Source organism: Spermophilus citellus (genome assembly GCF_964194105.1).
Source record: "Spermophilus citellus genome assembly, chromosome: 7".
Lineage (NCBI taxonomy): Eukaryota > Metazoa > Chordata > Mammalia > Rodentia > Sciuridae > Spermophilus > Spermophilus citellus.
In genome coordinates this window covers 27,339,831-27,355,882 of record NC_138188.1, presented here as the reverse complement: position 1 = coordinate 27,355,882, position 16,052 = coordinate 27,339,831, and the positions used below count along the sequence as shown (strand labels likewise).

The window sequence follows — 16,052 nt, the reverse complement described above, 5'->3', positions numbered from 1 at the left end:
CCTCTTAATGTTAAACAATATTTGACATTGTCATAATTTTTAAAAAAAATAAGGATTTTGGTTTCACAACTTTATAAACAGTGAAAATTAGGTAAAGTCCTCATTTGTTTTTATGATTCCATTATTTTAAAAAATTTTTTTTAGTTGAAGATGTGTGTAGAGTACCTTTATTTTATTTATTTGTGTGGTGCTGAGGATCAAACCCAGTGCCTCATATGTCTCTGACGTGCTAAGCAAGCTCTCTACCATTGAGCCACAACCCCCAGCCCTATGATTCCATTCTTGTAACTGTGAATTACTTTGAGATAGTGATTATAGGTTAGTCAAAACTTCATACCAGGCTGCAGCACACCATAATTCCAGCAACTCTGGAGGCTGAGGCAGGAGGATTGTAAGTTCCTGGCTAGCTTAGCAATTCAGCAATGTCCTGTCTCAAAAAATCAAAAGGACTGGGGATGTAGCTTAGTGGTAGAACATCTCTGGGTTCATTCCCCAGTACCAAACCAAACTGAATCAAATTAAACAAAACCCCGAAACAAAACACAATATCAGCAGCTCACATCTTTTCTTCATTTTATATGTATTCTTTTGTAAATTTGTGTGCTCCGAAAGGAAATAGAAGGTATCTGTTTTCAAAATTAACCAATAATTCTTTCAGTCATTCGCTCATTCATTTACTTTTAGCCTGTGCAATGAGTAGCAACACCTGGTCTCTTTGCCACCTTTCTTTCCCTAACAGGTAGGGAGTTAAGATGGTCAAGGTTACTTTCTCTTTAGGGTTGATGATTACTTAGTAGGATTCACTTCCTTTACTCCTACCTTGGGTGTTCTTACAGGTTTGAGGATGTATTGCTGCTGCTGTTATTATACTAATTGAAGGAGAGATTAATTTGGAGCCTGTCTTCCCTCAAAAGAAATATGCTTCCTACCTTTCTGTGGCTGTGGAGTCATGTTTTTTTTTCTCTCTCTCAGGCGCCTTTAAGATTCTTTTGTAAATCTTAAATATCCTTGGTGATACTGGTGTGGATCCATTATTCAATTTTTATTTCAGTGTTGTCATGTAGGCAGTATACTGGGAAATGGGAAGGTTAGAGCAATGTCTCAAGTTTTTGTATATTGTCACTTTTAAATTTATAGAATATTTCTTATGAAATCTAATTCAGAATAGGAATCTTGTGTTTCTTCACTTTTTCAGCATTTTATTAGTACTTATAACAACTCAGGTGCCATTCCAGAGATCTAAGTTACTTGACTGGGATGACTTACTCATTCCTTTGTTCCTCCCCTCTTCTTTTGGTAGGTCGAGCTGATCCAGAATGTATGCTGGGCCACTTGCTGAGAATACTCTTCAAGAATGATGATTTCATGAATGCAGTAGGTTTGCTTCTTACTTTTCTCCAGAGATTATCATCAGCAGATGCTGTATCTTTATAAATTTATTTTTGTAAATAATTTGCTTTCACTGAAGCCCTTGGCAAAGTCGGGAGAAGAGTGGGTAGATTTTTATTTGGTGTTCACTCAGTTGAAATAAGAGTAATCAGGGGCTTCTTTCTCTTCTCATTTTTGGGCAAAATGATTTTCTAGTTGTGACTATAGGAGTTCTTTTGGGCTTTTACATGGAAAAATAAGGATGATGTATGTGGTATGATTCTGCATTAAAACAATGTGTGTGTTGGATGTGTGTTGAAGGTGCATCATCTAATTCAAGGCTGTTGTGAAGAGTAACAAAAAAACTATTTCACAACTTCTGAATTTAGTAATAGCTCAATAAATTGTGGCTGTTAGGTTTGTTTGGAGGTGGAATGGCATGGTGCTTGAGAGCATTAATTAAGTATGAAAGGTGCTTGATACAGAGCCTGCCTGGTACATAATGAGAACTTGATGAAACTTAGGTGTTATTGTTATCATCTGTATTAGTATTGATTCCTAAATTTATTTCTCTATCACCAGTGTCTCTTCTCAGCTTCAGGTTACTTTCAACTGCCTTCCAAACATTCCCAACCTGGATATGTCCCACAGACACTGAATCTGCATCCCTTTTTGCTTCATAGTCTGTTTCTCATGTTCTGTAACTCCGTAATGACGTCCTTGTCTAGTCAGGTATCCTTTACTCCTTCAAGTTCCTTTGTTCAATGAATTTATTAGGTTGTATTGTCCCTTCCTCCTCAAAAGTGAGAGGTTCTTTTATTTCCTTCTGCCTTTGTTGCCAGACCTTGGTTTAGCCACTACCACCTCTCACTGGGTTACTACAATAGTGTCTTAATTGATTTCTTGTTTTGTCCTGCTCTATTCCATTCTTCATTTTATAACCCGGAAATCTTTCTAAAATACACAAACTCATCATGGAATGCTGAATATCCTTTAATAGTGTCTCATTGCCCTTAGGATAAAATTTAAATTCCTCAGTTTGGTATTAAAAACCAAACTTGTCTTTGGCCTTTCTACTCTTCAGCTTCATTTCTTGATCTTTGGCCCTCCTCTCCTTTTTTTTTTTTTTTCCTCCCCTCCCCCCCCCCTCTCCTTAATTACTCTCTACTTGTCTTTTTTGTTCTGATTTTTAACTTTGAATCCTTTTCTTTCTAAACCTTCCTTGAGTCTTTTGCATGGGTTGTATGACTTCCTAACAACCTTTTGTAGCATCTTTAAGCTTTTTTTTTTTTTTTTTTTTTTTTTTTAGTACTGTGGATTGAACCCAGGGCCCCATGAATACTAGGCAAACTCTAGCCCTTTTTATTTTTTCCCCCTAACTTTTTAAAAAAAATATTTATTTACTTGTAGATGAACACACAGTATCTTTAATTATTTTTATGTGGTGCTGAGGATTGAACCCAGTGCCTCACACATGCGAGGCAATCACTTTACCACTGAGCTACAGCCTCAGCCCCTCCCCCAGCTTTTAAAATGAAAAAAAAATTTAAGTATTTATTTTTTAGGTGTAGTTGGATACAATGCCTTTATTTTATTTACTTATTTTTATGTGGTGCTGGATGTGCTAGACGAGCGCTTTACCACTGAACCCCAGCCCCTAAAATGAATTTTTAAAAAAAGTTTATTTACTTGTAGATGGACAACAATACCTTTATTTTATTTATTTATTTTTATGGGATGCTAAGGATTGAACCCACACATGCTAGGCAAACATTCTACCATTGAGTTATGTATGCCCCAAGCCCATTTCTCAGCATTTTAAATTTTTTTATTTTGAGACTGGGTCTTGCTGAGTTGTCCTAGCTGGCCTTCAACTTTTGATCCTTCTGCCTCAGCCACTTAAAAGCTGGGCTTGGAGGCATGTAGCATCCTGTACTCAGATACTGTGTTTTTGTGTCACCTCTGTTGGATTGTAAGCCTTTGTTGATGAGACTGTGTCAATAATTATTTACTGTTGTGTACTCAGCACAGAAAATAATAATGGTAACTATTACTACTTAATAGTAGATATTCAATAAAAACTAGGTGTGTCAAAAGTTTTATTGTTGTATGTGTACACATAATTTATTATAAAATTCAAGTTTTTCATTAACTATTATCAAGAATCTGGGGCTTATCTTATTTTATACTTCTGAAGAAGTATATATTTATGCTTTTTTTTTTTTTTTTTTTTTTTTGGCACTAGTTGCTGTGGCACATGCCTATAATCTCAGTGACTCATGAGGCTGAAGCAGGAGGCTAACAAGTTCAAGGCCAGCCTGAGCAACTTAGACCCTGTCTCAGAAATAAAATGGGCTATGGATTTGTAGCTTATTGGTAGTGCCCCTGGGTCCAGTCCCTAATACAGGGGTGGGAGAAGTATACATAAGTGTGAGGAGGTGTTTTTTTCCCAATATCCTTTGAGCCTTAATTTCCGTGGTTGCTGAGTTGTTTTTGTGTGTGTGTGTGGGGGGGGGTATAATTTGACTTTTTCAGCTGTAGAAGAAACTATACAATCTTGGCTAAAAAGAAAATCATAACTTCAATATTTTTTTGTTTGGTATTAGGGATTGAACCCCAAGGAGTGTGTTACCACTGACCTATATACCCAGCCTTTTAAATTTTTTTTAAAATTTTTATTTTTTGGTACCAATGATTGAACCCAGGGCGCTTGACCACCGAGTCACATTCCTGGCCCTTTTTATGTTTTATTCATTTTTTATTTTTTATTTATTTATTTTTTTTTAAAGAGAGAGTGAGGGGGGGGAGAGAGAGAGAGAGAGAGAGAGGGAGGGAGGGAGGAAGAGAGGGAGGAGAGAGAATTTTTAATATTTTTTTTTAGTTCTCGGCGGACACAACATCTTTGTTTGTATGTGGTGCTGAGGATCGAACCCGGGCCGCACGCATGCCAGGCGAGCGCGCTACCGCTTGAGCCACATCCCCAGCCCCGCTTTTTTTTATGTTTTATTTTGACACAGGGTCTTGCTAAGTTGCTTAAGGACTGGCTAAGTTGCTTAGGGCCTGGCTAAGTTACTTTGAACTTGTGCTCATTCTGCCCTAGCCTCCCAAGCTGCTGGGATTATAGGCATGTGCCACCAAGCCTGACTATTCTTTATTTTTAAAAATTTTTTATTTATTCTTTTTAGTTATACATGGCAGTAGAATGTATTTTGACATATCATACATACATGGAGTATTCTTTATTTTTGAGACATGATCTCCCTAAGTAGCTGAAACAGGCCTCGAACTTGTTATCCTTTTGCCTCAACTTCCTAAGTCATTGCTGAGATTACAGGCATGCACTACTCTGCCTGGTCATAACTAATTTATAATAATTAAAAATTTAACAGTTGTTGGTATGGTATTCTTTCATGTCTTTAAAGAAAAGTGATAGGAATATATTCAGAATTTTCAATAATTTTCCATAATTTGGGTTGAAATATTTGGGTTGAAATATTCTTTTTTTTTCTTTACAGCTGGTGAATGCATATGTGATGACAAGCCGAGAGCCCCCATTAAACACGGCAGCTTGCAGACTGCTACTGGACATCATGCCAGGGCTGGAAACTGCTGTTGTTTTTCAAGAAAAGGTACTCGCTAAAAAGAAAAGTCATTGTTTCATTTTTAACTGAATGATGATCTGTTGGACTTGTCTTTCTTGTTATGGCTTTTTCTTATCCAAATAGCAATGTATGTTATAGAAATTTAAGAAATCCAGATACACAAAAGAAAAATTTAAATAGCTGTTCACAGTACTTGCTGCATGTGTGCTATGGTATTTTTTTTTTTAATCTTAAGATCTTGTTTTTAAAATAGAGTTATGATTTTATCTAAATTCTTACTCTTTGATGAGTGGGTCTTCCCCAGTGATAACTCTTATTTTTCAAGGAAGTCCATCCTATTCTTGGTAGTATTTAATATTCATTCAGCTAATACCTGAAGACAGTTTTTTTTGTGCAAGGTTCTGGAATGTTTTATCAGCAAGTTAGGAGCTTATTACATTTGTCATGTATGTATTTGGGGACAGGCAGACATGCTCAACTGGTAATTTAGGGTGAAATAAGTGATACGTAAACAAGAAAATGTGAATTTGAGTTCAATCCCCAGCACCACATAAAACAAAGTAAAGGTATTGTGTCCACCCACAACTAAAAACAATTTTTAAAAAAATAAGTACAAATTATTACAAACAAATCTTTACTCCTCACACTTCAGATAGAGCCCTAATATCCAGAGTATACAAAGAACTCAAAAAATTAAACAATAAGAAAACAAATAACCCAATCAACAAATGGGCCAAGGACCTGAACAGACACTTCTCAGAGGAGGACATACAATCAATCAACAAGTACATGAAAAACTGCTCACCATCTCTAGCAGTCAGAGAAATGCAAATCAAGACCACCCTAAGATACCATCTCACTCCAGTAAGATTGGCAGCCATTATGAAGTCAAACAACAACAAGTGCTGGCGAGGATGTGGGGAAAAGGGTACACTTGTACATTGCTGGTGGGACTGCAAATTGGTGAGGCCAATTTGGAAAGCAGTATGGAGATTTCTTGGAAAGCTGGGAATGGAACCACCATTTGACCCTGCTATTGCCCTTCTCGGACTATTCCCTGAAGACCTTAAAAGAGCATGCTACAGGGATACTGCCACATCGATGTTCATAGCAGCACAATTCACAATAGCTAGACTGTGGAACCAACCTAGATGCCCTTCAATAGATGAATGGATAAAAAAATGTGGCATTTATACACAATGGATTATTACGCAGCACTGAAAAATGACAAAATCATGGATTTTGCAGGGAAATGGATGGCATTAGATCAGATTATGTTAAGTGAAGCTAGCCAATCCCTAAAAAACAAATGCCAAATGTCTTCTTTGATATAAGGACAGTAACTAAGAACAGAGTAGGGAGGAAGAGCATGAGAAGAAGATTAACATTAAACAGGGACGAGAGGTGGGAGGGAAAGGGGGAGAGAAGGGAAATTGCATGGAAAATGGAAGGAGACCCTCATGGTTATACAAAATTACATACAAGAGGAAGTGAGGGAAAGGGAAAAAAAAACAAGGGGGAGAAATGAATTACAGTAGATGGGGTAGAGACAGAAGATGGGAGGGGAGGGGAGGGGAAGGGGAGGGGGGATAGTAGAGGATAGGAAAGGCAGCAGAATACAACAGACACTAGTATGGCAATATGTAAATCAGTGGATGTGTAACCGATGTGATTCTGCAGTCTATACAGGGTAAAAATGGGAGTTCATAACCCACTTGAATCAAAGTGTGAAATATGATATGTCAAGAACTATGTAATGTTTTGAACAACCAACAATAAAAAATAAAAAAAATTCATATGTAAATATATATCCAAAAAAAATAAGTATTTCTGTTTCTATTTTTAAAAAAATTTTTTAGATGATTATGGGCCTTTATTTTATTCATTTATTTATATGTGGTGCTGAGAATCAAACCCAGTGCTTGTACATGCTAGGCAAGTGCTTTGCCACTGAACCACAGCCCCAGCCCCTCTAGTGTTTTATTTACTTATTTTTTTGCACTACTGGGGTTTGAACCATGGGCGTTCCACCATTGAGCCATATCCCCAGCCTGTTTTTTTTTTTTTTTTTTTTTTATTAAAGAGAGAAGAGAGAGAGAGAGAATTTTTTTTTTTTTTAATATTTATTTTTTAGTTCTCGGCGGACACAACATCTTTGTTTGTATGTGGTGCTGAGGATCGAACCCGGGCCGCACGCATCCCAGGCGAGCGCGCTACCGCTTGAGCCACATCCCCAGGCCCCCCCCCCCCCCCCCAGCCTGTTTTATGCTTGTTTAGATACAGGTTCTCAATAAATTGCTGAGGCTGTCCTTGAACTTAATCCTCCTGTCTCAGTCTTTTGAGTTGCTGGTATTACAGGCGTGTGCCATTGTGCATGGGTACTTTTTTGTGTGTGTCTGTAGTACTGGGGATTTAACCCAGGGATTCTCTGTGACTGATATACATCCCTATCCCTTTTTATTTTTTATTCTGAGAAAGGGTCTTGCTAAGTTGTCCAGGCTGATCTTGAACTTGTGACTCAATCTCCTGAGTTGCTAGGTGTGCACCACCATGCCCAGCTTGGTTGCTATATTTTAAAAAATAATATAAATGTCTTGTCTTCTAGCTTTAAAAATTTGCTGTGGAATTTAGTATGCCTCATAGTCTGCTTTATTTTACATTTTTATTTTATTTTTGTGCTGGGGATGGAGCCTGATCTAACCTCCCAGTGCTTGCTTGCTTTATTTATTTATTTTTAGTATAGGGGAGTAAACCCAGGGACACTCTAGCATTGAGCTACAGCCCCAGCCCTTTTTATTTTTATTTTGAGGTAGAGGCTTGCCAGGTGGCTTAGGCTTAGTTGAGGGCTTCATAAGTTGCCTAGGCTGCCCTTGTACTTGTGATCTATCTGCTTTAGCATCTCAAGTAACTGGGATTACAGATGTGTACCTCTGTGCTTGGCTGCTTGCTTTATTATTTTTTATTTAAAAATTTTTTTTTGCAGTTGTAGATGGACCTTTATTTTTTTTTTATGTGGTGCTGAGAATGGAACACAGTGCCTCACATATGTTAAGTGAGCACTATATCATTGAGCTACAACACCAGCCCTTATTTGTTTATTTTTATGTGATGCTAAGGATCAAACCCAGTGCCTCATACATGCTAGGCAAGTGCTCTGCCACTGAGCTACAGCCCCATCCTTGCTTGCCTTTTTTTTTTTTTTTAATATATGACAGCGTAATGCATCACAATTCTTATTACACATATAGAACACAATTTTTCATGTCTATTTGTATATAAAGTATGTTCACGCCAATTCATGTCTTCATACATGAACTGTGGATAATGATGTCTATCATATTCCACCATCATTGCTAATCCCCTGCCCCCTTCCTTCCCCTCCCACCCTCTGCCCTATCTAAAGTTCGTCTATTCCTCCCATGCTCCCTCTCTCTACCCCTCTATGAGTCAGTCACCTTATATCAGAAAACATTTGCTATTTTGTTTTTTTTTTGGGATTGGCTAACTTCACTTAGCATTATCTTCTCCCAACGTCATCTATTTACCTGCAAATGCCATGATTTTATTTTCTTTTATTGCTGAGTAATATTTCATTATGTATATATTTGCTTTATTTTTAAACTATTAGAAATTTAATCTTCTGGGTCTGGCATGATGGGGCATACCTGTAATCCCAGCAACTTGGGAGGCTGGGTTGATAAGTGGCAATAGTTCTTCGAAGACTACAGCCACAGCATCAGGAAGTGGCTTTGTGGCAAGAAAATAAGCATCCTAGCTCACAGAAGTTGTCTTCCGAGCTCCTTTTGCCTCTGGATGAGGAAGCTGTGGACATGGACTATGGTGACATGGGAGTAGATGTAGTGAATGGAGAACAAGAAGCTTCTGGATACTTGGAGATCTCCTTTCATCTTGATTCAGGCCATAAGACCAGTAGTAGAGTAAATTCAGCAACCAAACCTGAGGAAGGAGGATTGAAGAAAAACAAAAGCATTAGGAAGGGAGGTTGGAGGATGGTAAATTCAAGGCCAACTTCAGCAATTTAGTGAGTCCCTATCACAGAATTTTAAAGAATTGGGGAATGTAACTCAGTGGTAGAGTTTTCTGGGTTCAGTTCCCAGTACCACCACTAAAAAGAAAAAGTATTTGTGTGTGTGTGTGTGTGTGTGTGTGTGTGTGTGTGTATGCGCATCTCTCTCTCTCTTTCTCTGTCTTTCTTGATATTTTTTTCTTTTTTGGTACTAGGGATTGAACCTAGGGCCTACCACATGTTAAGCAAGCACTGAGTTGTATCCTCAGCCCTGTTTTTTTTTTTTGGGGGGGGGGTACCAGGGATTGAGCCACATCTCCAGCCCTATTTTGTATTTTATTTAGAGATAGGGGGGCTGGGGATGTGGCTCAAGCGGTAGCGCGCTCGCCTGGCATGCGTGCGGCCCGGGTTCGATCCTCAGCACCACATACCAACAAAGATGTTGTGTCCGCCGAGAACTAAAAAATAAATATTAAAAATTCTTTCTCTCTCTCTCTCTCTCCTCTCTCACTCTCTCTTTAAAAAAAAAAAATAGAGATAGGGTCTCACTGAGTTGCTTAGTGCATCGCTGTTGCTGAGACTGGCTTTGAAGTCTTGTGAGCCTATGGGATTAGACTTGCGCCACTGTGTTGGCCTTGTTTTTTTTTTTAAGATAGGTTCACTAAGTTGCTCAGGTTGACTTTGAATTATGCGCCTCCTGAGTAGTTGGGATTACAGGCATGTTCCATAATGCCTGGCTTACTTTGACTTTTTACTTTTTTTTTTTTAAGAGAGAAGAGAGAGAGAATTTTTTAGTATTTATTTTTCAGTTTTCGGTGGACACAACATCTTTATTTTTTTATGTGGTGCTGAGGATCGAACCCAGCGCCCCGCACATGCCAGGCTAGCATGTTACCGCTTGAGCTACATCCCCAACCCGACTTTTTGCTTTTTGTTTTGTTTTATTTGTTTGGTATTTTGGTGAACAGGGTCTTATGATATAGTCCACACTGATCTTGAACTCCTGCTTTAGCCTCCCAGCTAGTTGGAACTACGTGTGTACAACTTTGCCTAGTTTCATTTTTTGTTCTTGTTAACAACAGTGAAATATTTCAACTTTTTTTGTTTTGTCATAAGACTGAAATTTTTGCTTATATTTTTATCTGTGAAAGTGGTCCTTTTCTGAATTGTTTTGTTTTTTTCTTTACTATAGGAAGGAATCGTTGAGAATCTTTTCAAATGGGCCCGAGAGGCTGATCAGCCTTTGAGGACATATTCTACTGGACTATTAGGAGGTGCTATGGAAAATCAAGATATTGCTGCCAACTATAGGGATGAAAATTCACAGCTGGTAAGGATCATCTTAGAATGAATTGTAGCATGCTATGGGAGAGTATTCCTAAATTTATTCTTGCTATCTGAATCTGAATAGGTGATTATTTATACCTTGTAGTGCAGCATAGTTATATCAATGTTTCTTTCTCTTTTTAAAAAACAAAAATTTTGGATCCTGAAGGTTCTTTGCCACCCAGCCTCCTCTATTTTGTTTTTGTTTTTTCCCTTTAATGTTTTATTTTGAGACGGTCTTTTTGTTATTATTGTTTTGGTATTGGGTATTGAACCCAGGGTGCTTTACCACTGAGCCAGATACTCGGCCCTTTTTATTTTGAGACAGGGTCTCTCTAAGTTGGTGAGGCTGGCCTGAAGCTTGCACTCTTCATGCCTCAGCCTTGTGAGTCACTGGGATTATAGATGTATGCAACCATGTCTGACTCTTCCCCATCTCCAAGATTAAGCATAAGGGCTGAGATTGTGGCTCAATGATAGAGCACTTGCCTGGCATGTGTGAGGCACTGGGTTCTATTCTCAGCATCAATATACCAGTAAATAAATAAAATTAATGAATAAAAATGTTAAAAAAAAAAAGACTGAGCATAATACTGCTTCTTATGGTTGGCCCCCAAAGTAAGTACTTAAAAGAAAAAGTAAAAAAAAAAAAAATGTTTATTTGAAAAATCAATCATGGTCAGGATTGGTGGCACACACTTGTTAGCCCAGTGATGTAGGAGGCTGAGGTAGGAGGATCACAAGTTCAAAGCCAAAGCCAGTCTCAGCAACTTAGTGAAGCCCTAAGCAACTTAGCAAGAACCTGTCCTAAAATTTAAAAAACTGGGTGGTGATATGGCTCAGTGGTAAAGTACATCTGGGTTCAATTCCTGGCACCCTCCCTCCCCCCAAAAAATTAATCATGTCATTATATACAGTGTAGATAATATGTACAGTGTAATAATTATCTACAATGTAGATGACAGTATCTAACAGAATACAACTTATAATAGCTTAAAGTTTGAGAAACCTTTATGTTTGCCTTTCAAAGGCTTTTTAAGAAAATCCATGATTAAGCCAGATGTAATAGTGTAAGCATATAATCTCAGTTTCTTGCGAGGTGAGGCAGGAGGATTGCAAGTTCAAGATTAGCCTTGGCAATTTATCAAGACCTGGTCTCAAAATAAAAAAAAATAAAAGGGAGTTGAGAGTGTAATTCATTGGTGGAGTGTTCACCTCTCATTTGTGAGTCCCTGGGATAAATTCCCATTGTTGGAAAAAAATGCATCTACCTCTTCTGGTTGGATGGTTCAGCCTACCTTGAATCATACCAGATGAATTTTAAATGCCTTTTTGGTGCAAATCTTCTGATTTGAGTTCTTTGGGAAATTATATGGGAATGAAGCTTTTAGCCATAGTGTAATTTTATCATCTTATAGAAATCAAATCAACATATTTATCAAATTGTTTGCTTTTACTAGGCATTGTACTGACGGCATTAGTATCCAGTTCTTTTTAAGTGGAAATAAGAATTATTTGTTAAGAATCATTTTAAGAAGTAGAAAAGACAACCCCTTTTACACTGATGTTTGTTGATAGGTGGCAATAGTTCTTCGAAGACTGAGGGAGCTACAGCTTCAGGAAGTGGCTTTGCGACAAGAAAATAAGCGTCCTAGCCCACGGAAATTGTCTTCCGAGCCCCTTTTGCCTCTGGATGAGGAAGCTGTGGACATGGACTATGGTGACATGGCAATAGATGTAGTGGATGGAGAGCAAGAAGAAGCTTCTGGAGACATGGAGATCTCCTTTCATCTTGATTCAGGCCATAAGACCAGTAGTAGAGTAAATTCAGCAACCAAACCTGAGGAAGGAGGATTGAAGAAAAACAAGACAGCAAAACAGGGTGACAGAGAGAGCTTTAGGAAAGCCAAACAAAAGTTGGGTTTCTCATCTTCTGATCCAGATCGCATGTTTGTTGAGCTATCTAACAGCAGCTGGTCGGAAATGTCCCCCTGGGTGATTGGCACCAATTATACCCTATATCCTATGACTCCCGCTATTGAGCAGCGACTCATTCTCCAATATTTGACCCCTCTAGGAGAATACCAGGAGGTAAGCTTATTGGGAAGTGTATTTTTCACACTTTGGGACTATATATTTCTGTGTTATTTAGTAGCATTTTATACATTTTTATGATTCTTAACTCTACTACAGAAGAAAGAGGCTTTGTCCCAAACTGGTAAGGTCTTGTGTAGGTGACTTCTGGTAAAATTTTTTCTTTCAAACTGTGGTCCTATGTTTATTCTTGATGAGGAAGTAGAGGAAGAGGTGCGTCATTTCTTCTTTATTCAATGTGTGAAAAATAAAGCCAGAATTTTAAGATTTATTTTTGGTCTTCCATTTCAGTTACTTCCCATATTCATGCAGCTTGGATCACGGGAGTTGATGATGTTCTATATTGACTTGAAACAGACTAATGATGTCTTGCTTACATTTGAGGCCCTCAAGGTAAAGTTGTTACAAATATTAGGGCACTGAGCATTTTATTGGTAGAAACTTTTTATATTTATTCTGCTTTATAGAGTGGGTACAGTGGGTACTGGCCACACTTTTGAGATATTGAAATGTAGCTAGTGCCTTTTAGACATTGAATTTTAAATTTTATTTATTTTTAAATTAACTTATGTTTAATTAACCATATGTGATCAGTAACTACTGCAGTCCAGATCCAGAATATATTAAAATGGAATTGAAATGAGGGAATTTGCCTTTCAGTCCCCAGAAATTTTGAGTTTGCAGGAGGACTGATATAATTGCACTGACATGTGGGATGCACTGTGTGTGTGTGTAAGTTGTGTTAAATTCATGATTATTCTTTGAGCTGTGGGTTAAAACTGGAGGTCAGGTTGTCTCCAGTGGCCCAGAGGTATTGTTTTCAGATGTAACATCGTTCCTGAACATGATGCAATGAAAGACGGGATTTGGATAGTTGCTATTTCTGTTATTTTTTTGTGTGTGGGGAATTATAATGGGTGTCATTATCGAACTGTTTCTGTGCAAAGTCACATAAGGGATAAATAAAAATGAAATATGGACGAACACGCAAAAATCTCAGAAGAGATCCTTCTTATTGGAAAATTATACTGTAGAAATATGGGTGTACTATTTTGTTCAAAAGGAAGACTTCATGATACAAGAGTTAGATGTCTAAGCGAGTAAAAACAAAATGGTTTAAAATAATAATTGATGGGTAATTTGACTTTGTACAGACATTCGGTATAAGGAAAGGAAACCACCAGAGTCTTTGTTGATGGGAGTGAAATGAGCTGGGTTATAGGTTGTCATGAGCCAGATATATTTAAGGTTTTTGTTAATCATTGAGCCTGCTTATTCTGTTTCCTCAATGTACCTATTATGGCAGTGGAATTGCTACTATATTGGAGTGACATTATGAAAAAAACACTTTCATGGCCTAAATTGTAGAGGGTCCTACACATGGTTTAACTGCTTCTTGAAGGAAGAATTGGGTAGAAGCATGGTAGAGACTTGTGTTAGAGATATTAAACAACAACAATAAAAACAACAAAAAATAAAGAGAGGGATTGATTCAAATTATATATAAGGATTAGTTTGAGTCTAGGTGTTGCAAGAACTTCTGAAAAGAGGGCATACCTGTAGTTTTTGCCACTGATCTTGACAAAATCTGTAAAGTATTAAATCATGTAGTTTCTAATTTGTGTTGTGTTGTCTGTTCCTGGAAGATAACTTGGCATGGGAAATAGGAGGGGGAGCTCTGGCTCTCCTCAGCACTTTTCACTTTGCTCTGGGTTCAGAGTTGTCAAGCCCCCTACTATTTGCATTGTATTCCCAGCCCTTAAAATGGTCTGCCCAAAGAGGCTAGTGGGATTTGAACAGTAAATGAAGAAACCTTAAAATATAAAAAGCTTTTCAGTTCTATTTAAAATCTATTCTTATTAATTGTAAAAATTTCCAGTTTTGATACTTAGGATAGTTCTTTGGGAATATATTGAGGGTCAATTTAAAGAAGCTAAGTTCAGGACTTTATTAATTGAGTCAATACTGAATCAAAGCTAGAATACTGAATCAAAGCTAGAACACAGAACCAATTATATTAAAATAACTTAAGGGGAAGGTTAGCAAAAGTTCTTTAGAGAGGTATGCACAAATAAAATGACTTTATAAGATTATATTGTTATTTAGCAATATTTTTCTTTTTTTGTTTTTTGGTACTAGGGATTGAATATAGAAATACTTTACCACTAAATTATGTCTTCAGTCCTTCTTATTTTTTATTTTGAGACAGGTTCTCGATAAGTTGGTATGGGTCTTGATAGGATGCTGAGCCTGGCTTCAGCCTCCTGAGTTGCTGGGATAACTGGAGTGTACCACCACACCTGGCTTATTGTTTTTAATTTCACAAAAACATTTTAGTGGAGTAGGGTTGTTGATCAGTGGTTTTGGAAGGATTTGGGTTCAATCTCCAGCACAAAACAAATAAACAGACAAACCATTTAAAAGAAACTTTGGTATTAGGAGGGCAGAGAGTAATGTCTTGAAATCTTAAGTTTTTTTTTTTGTTTTTGTTTTTTTTTCATTTCTGTTAATATTGGCTTTTCTTTTTTTGTGTGAGAAAGTGGTTGTTTACTTAGAGAAGTCTTATATTTAGCACTTTATCTTACTTTGATGTTCATAGATTTTTGTGATTCTTTAGATTGTTCCATGATAACATGTGTCTTTGTTGTTCAGCATCTGGCATCTCTCCTGCTCCATAACAAATTTGCCACAGAATTTGTTGCCCATGGTGGAGTACAGAAATTACTGGAAATTCCTCGTCCTTCTATGGCAGCAACTGGTGTATCCATGTGCTTGTATTACCTGTCCTATAACCAGGATGCTATGGAAAGAGTAAGTCCATTCAGGGTTATGAGAAAGGGATTGGGTGGGGACAGACTGTTTAAAAGAGCACATTGAGCCAGGCATGGTAGCACCTACTATAATAGAAGCCAACTGGGAGACTGAGACAGAAGGATAGAAAGTTTGAGGCCAGGCTCAGCAGCTGAGAGAGGCCCTGTCTAAAAATACAAAATAAAAAGGGCTAGGGATATGATTCAGTAGTGGAGCACTCCTGGGTTCAATCTCTAGTACTAAATAAATAAGATAATCATAGAATAACTTTTGGATGAGGAAAAAATGAATAGTTGAAGAACTAAATTCTAACGAAAAATTGCAAGGAATATGAAAGCCACTTTTCACAAAGCATTTTATAAAAGTAAAATTGTTTAGGAAAGGTTCTAAAAAATTTCTGACTCTTCTTGGAAAATGCAGGATGGGTTGCAGTTCTAGAAGCTTTATTTATTTTTTGCCATTTTTGTGGCATTAAAATTAGGCACTATTCAGGTGTTCCTCAGTGGAGTTACATTTAACTTTTTGAATCCGTTTATTGCAAAAATGATAGATGATATTTTGTGTTTATTATGAGATAATTTATGGTGGAGATAGTGAAATCATCCCAGCTCTTCTCAGGGCTATAGTTGTTTCGTGTTTGGTTCTGCTGCTTTTCAGGTTAATCCTCTTTTATGCTTAGTGATTAAAAAAAAATAAATAAAAAATATGAGTGGTGTTGAACTTTTGAAAAGTGAATCCCCCCCAACCCTGAACCCTTAGGGAAGGTCTTGTAATTTCTTTCTTTCTTTTTTTTTTTTTTTTTTTAAGAGAGAGTAAGAGGAGAG

At 37.4% G+C, this 16,052-nt stretch overlaps 1 protein-coding gene across 2 annotated transcripts in view; it reads left to right on the top strand.

Annotated features, from left to right (window-relative positions):
- The window catches only part of DCAF1 (DDB1 and CUL4 associated factor 1), a 72,066-nt gene that overhangs the window by 19,001 nt on the left and 37,013 nt on the right, over positions 1 to 16,052 (top strand). For both annotated transcript variants that reach the window (XM_081301119.1, XM_081301120.1), the window contains 6 exons: positions 1,301 to 1,374; positions 4,884 to 4,997; positions 10,190 to 10,327; positions 11,902 to 12,414; positions 12,709 to 12,810; positions 15,070 to 15,228. In XM_081301119.1, the coding sequence (XP_081157245.1) occupies positions 1,301 to 1,374; positions 4,884 to 4,997; positions 10,190 to 10,327; positions 11,902 to 12,414; positions 12,709 to 12,810; positions 15,070 to 15,228 (1,100 nt within the window). The remainder of the gene's footprint in view (positions 1 to 1,300; positions 1,375 to 4,883; positions 4,998 to 10,189; positions 10,328 to 11,901; positions 12,415 to 12,708; positions 12,811 to 15,069; positions 15,229 to 16,052) is intronic.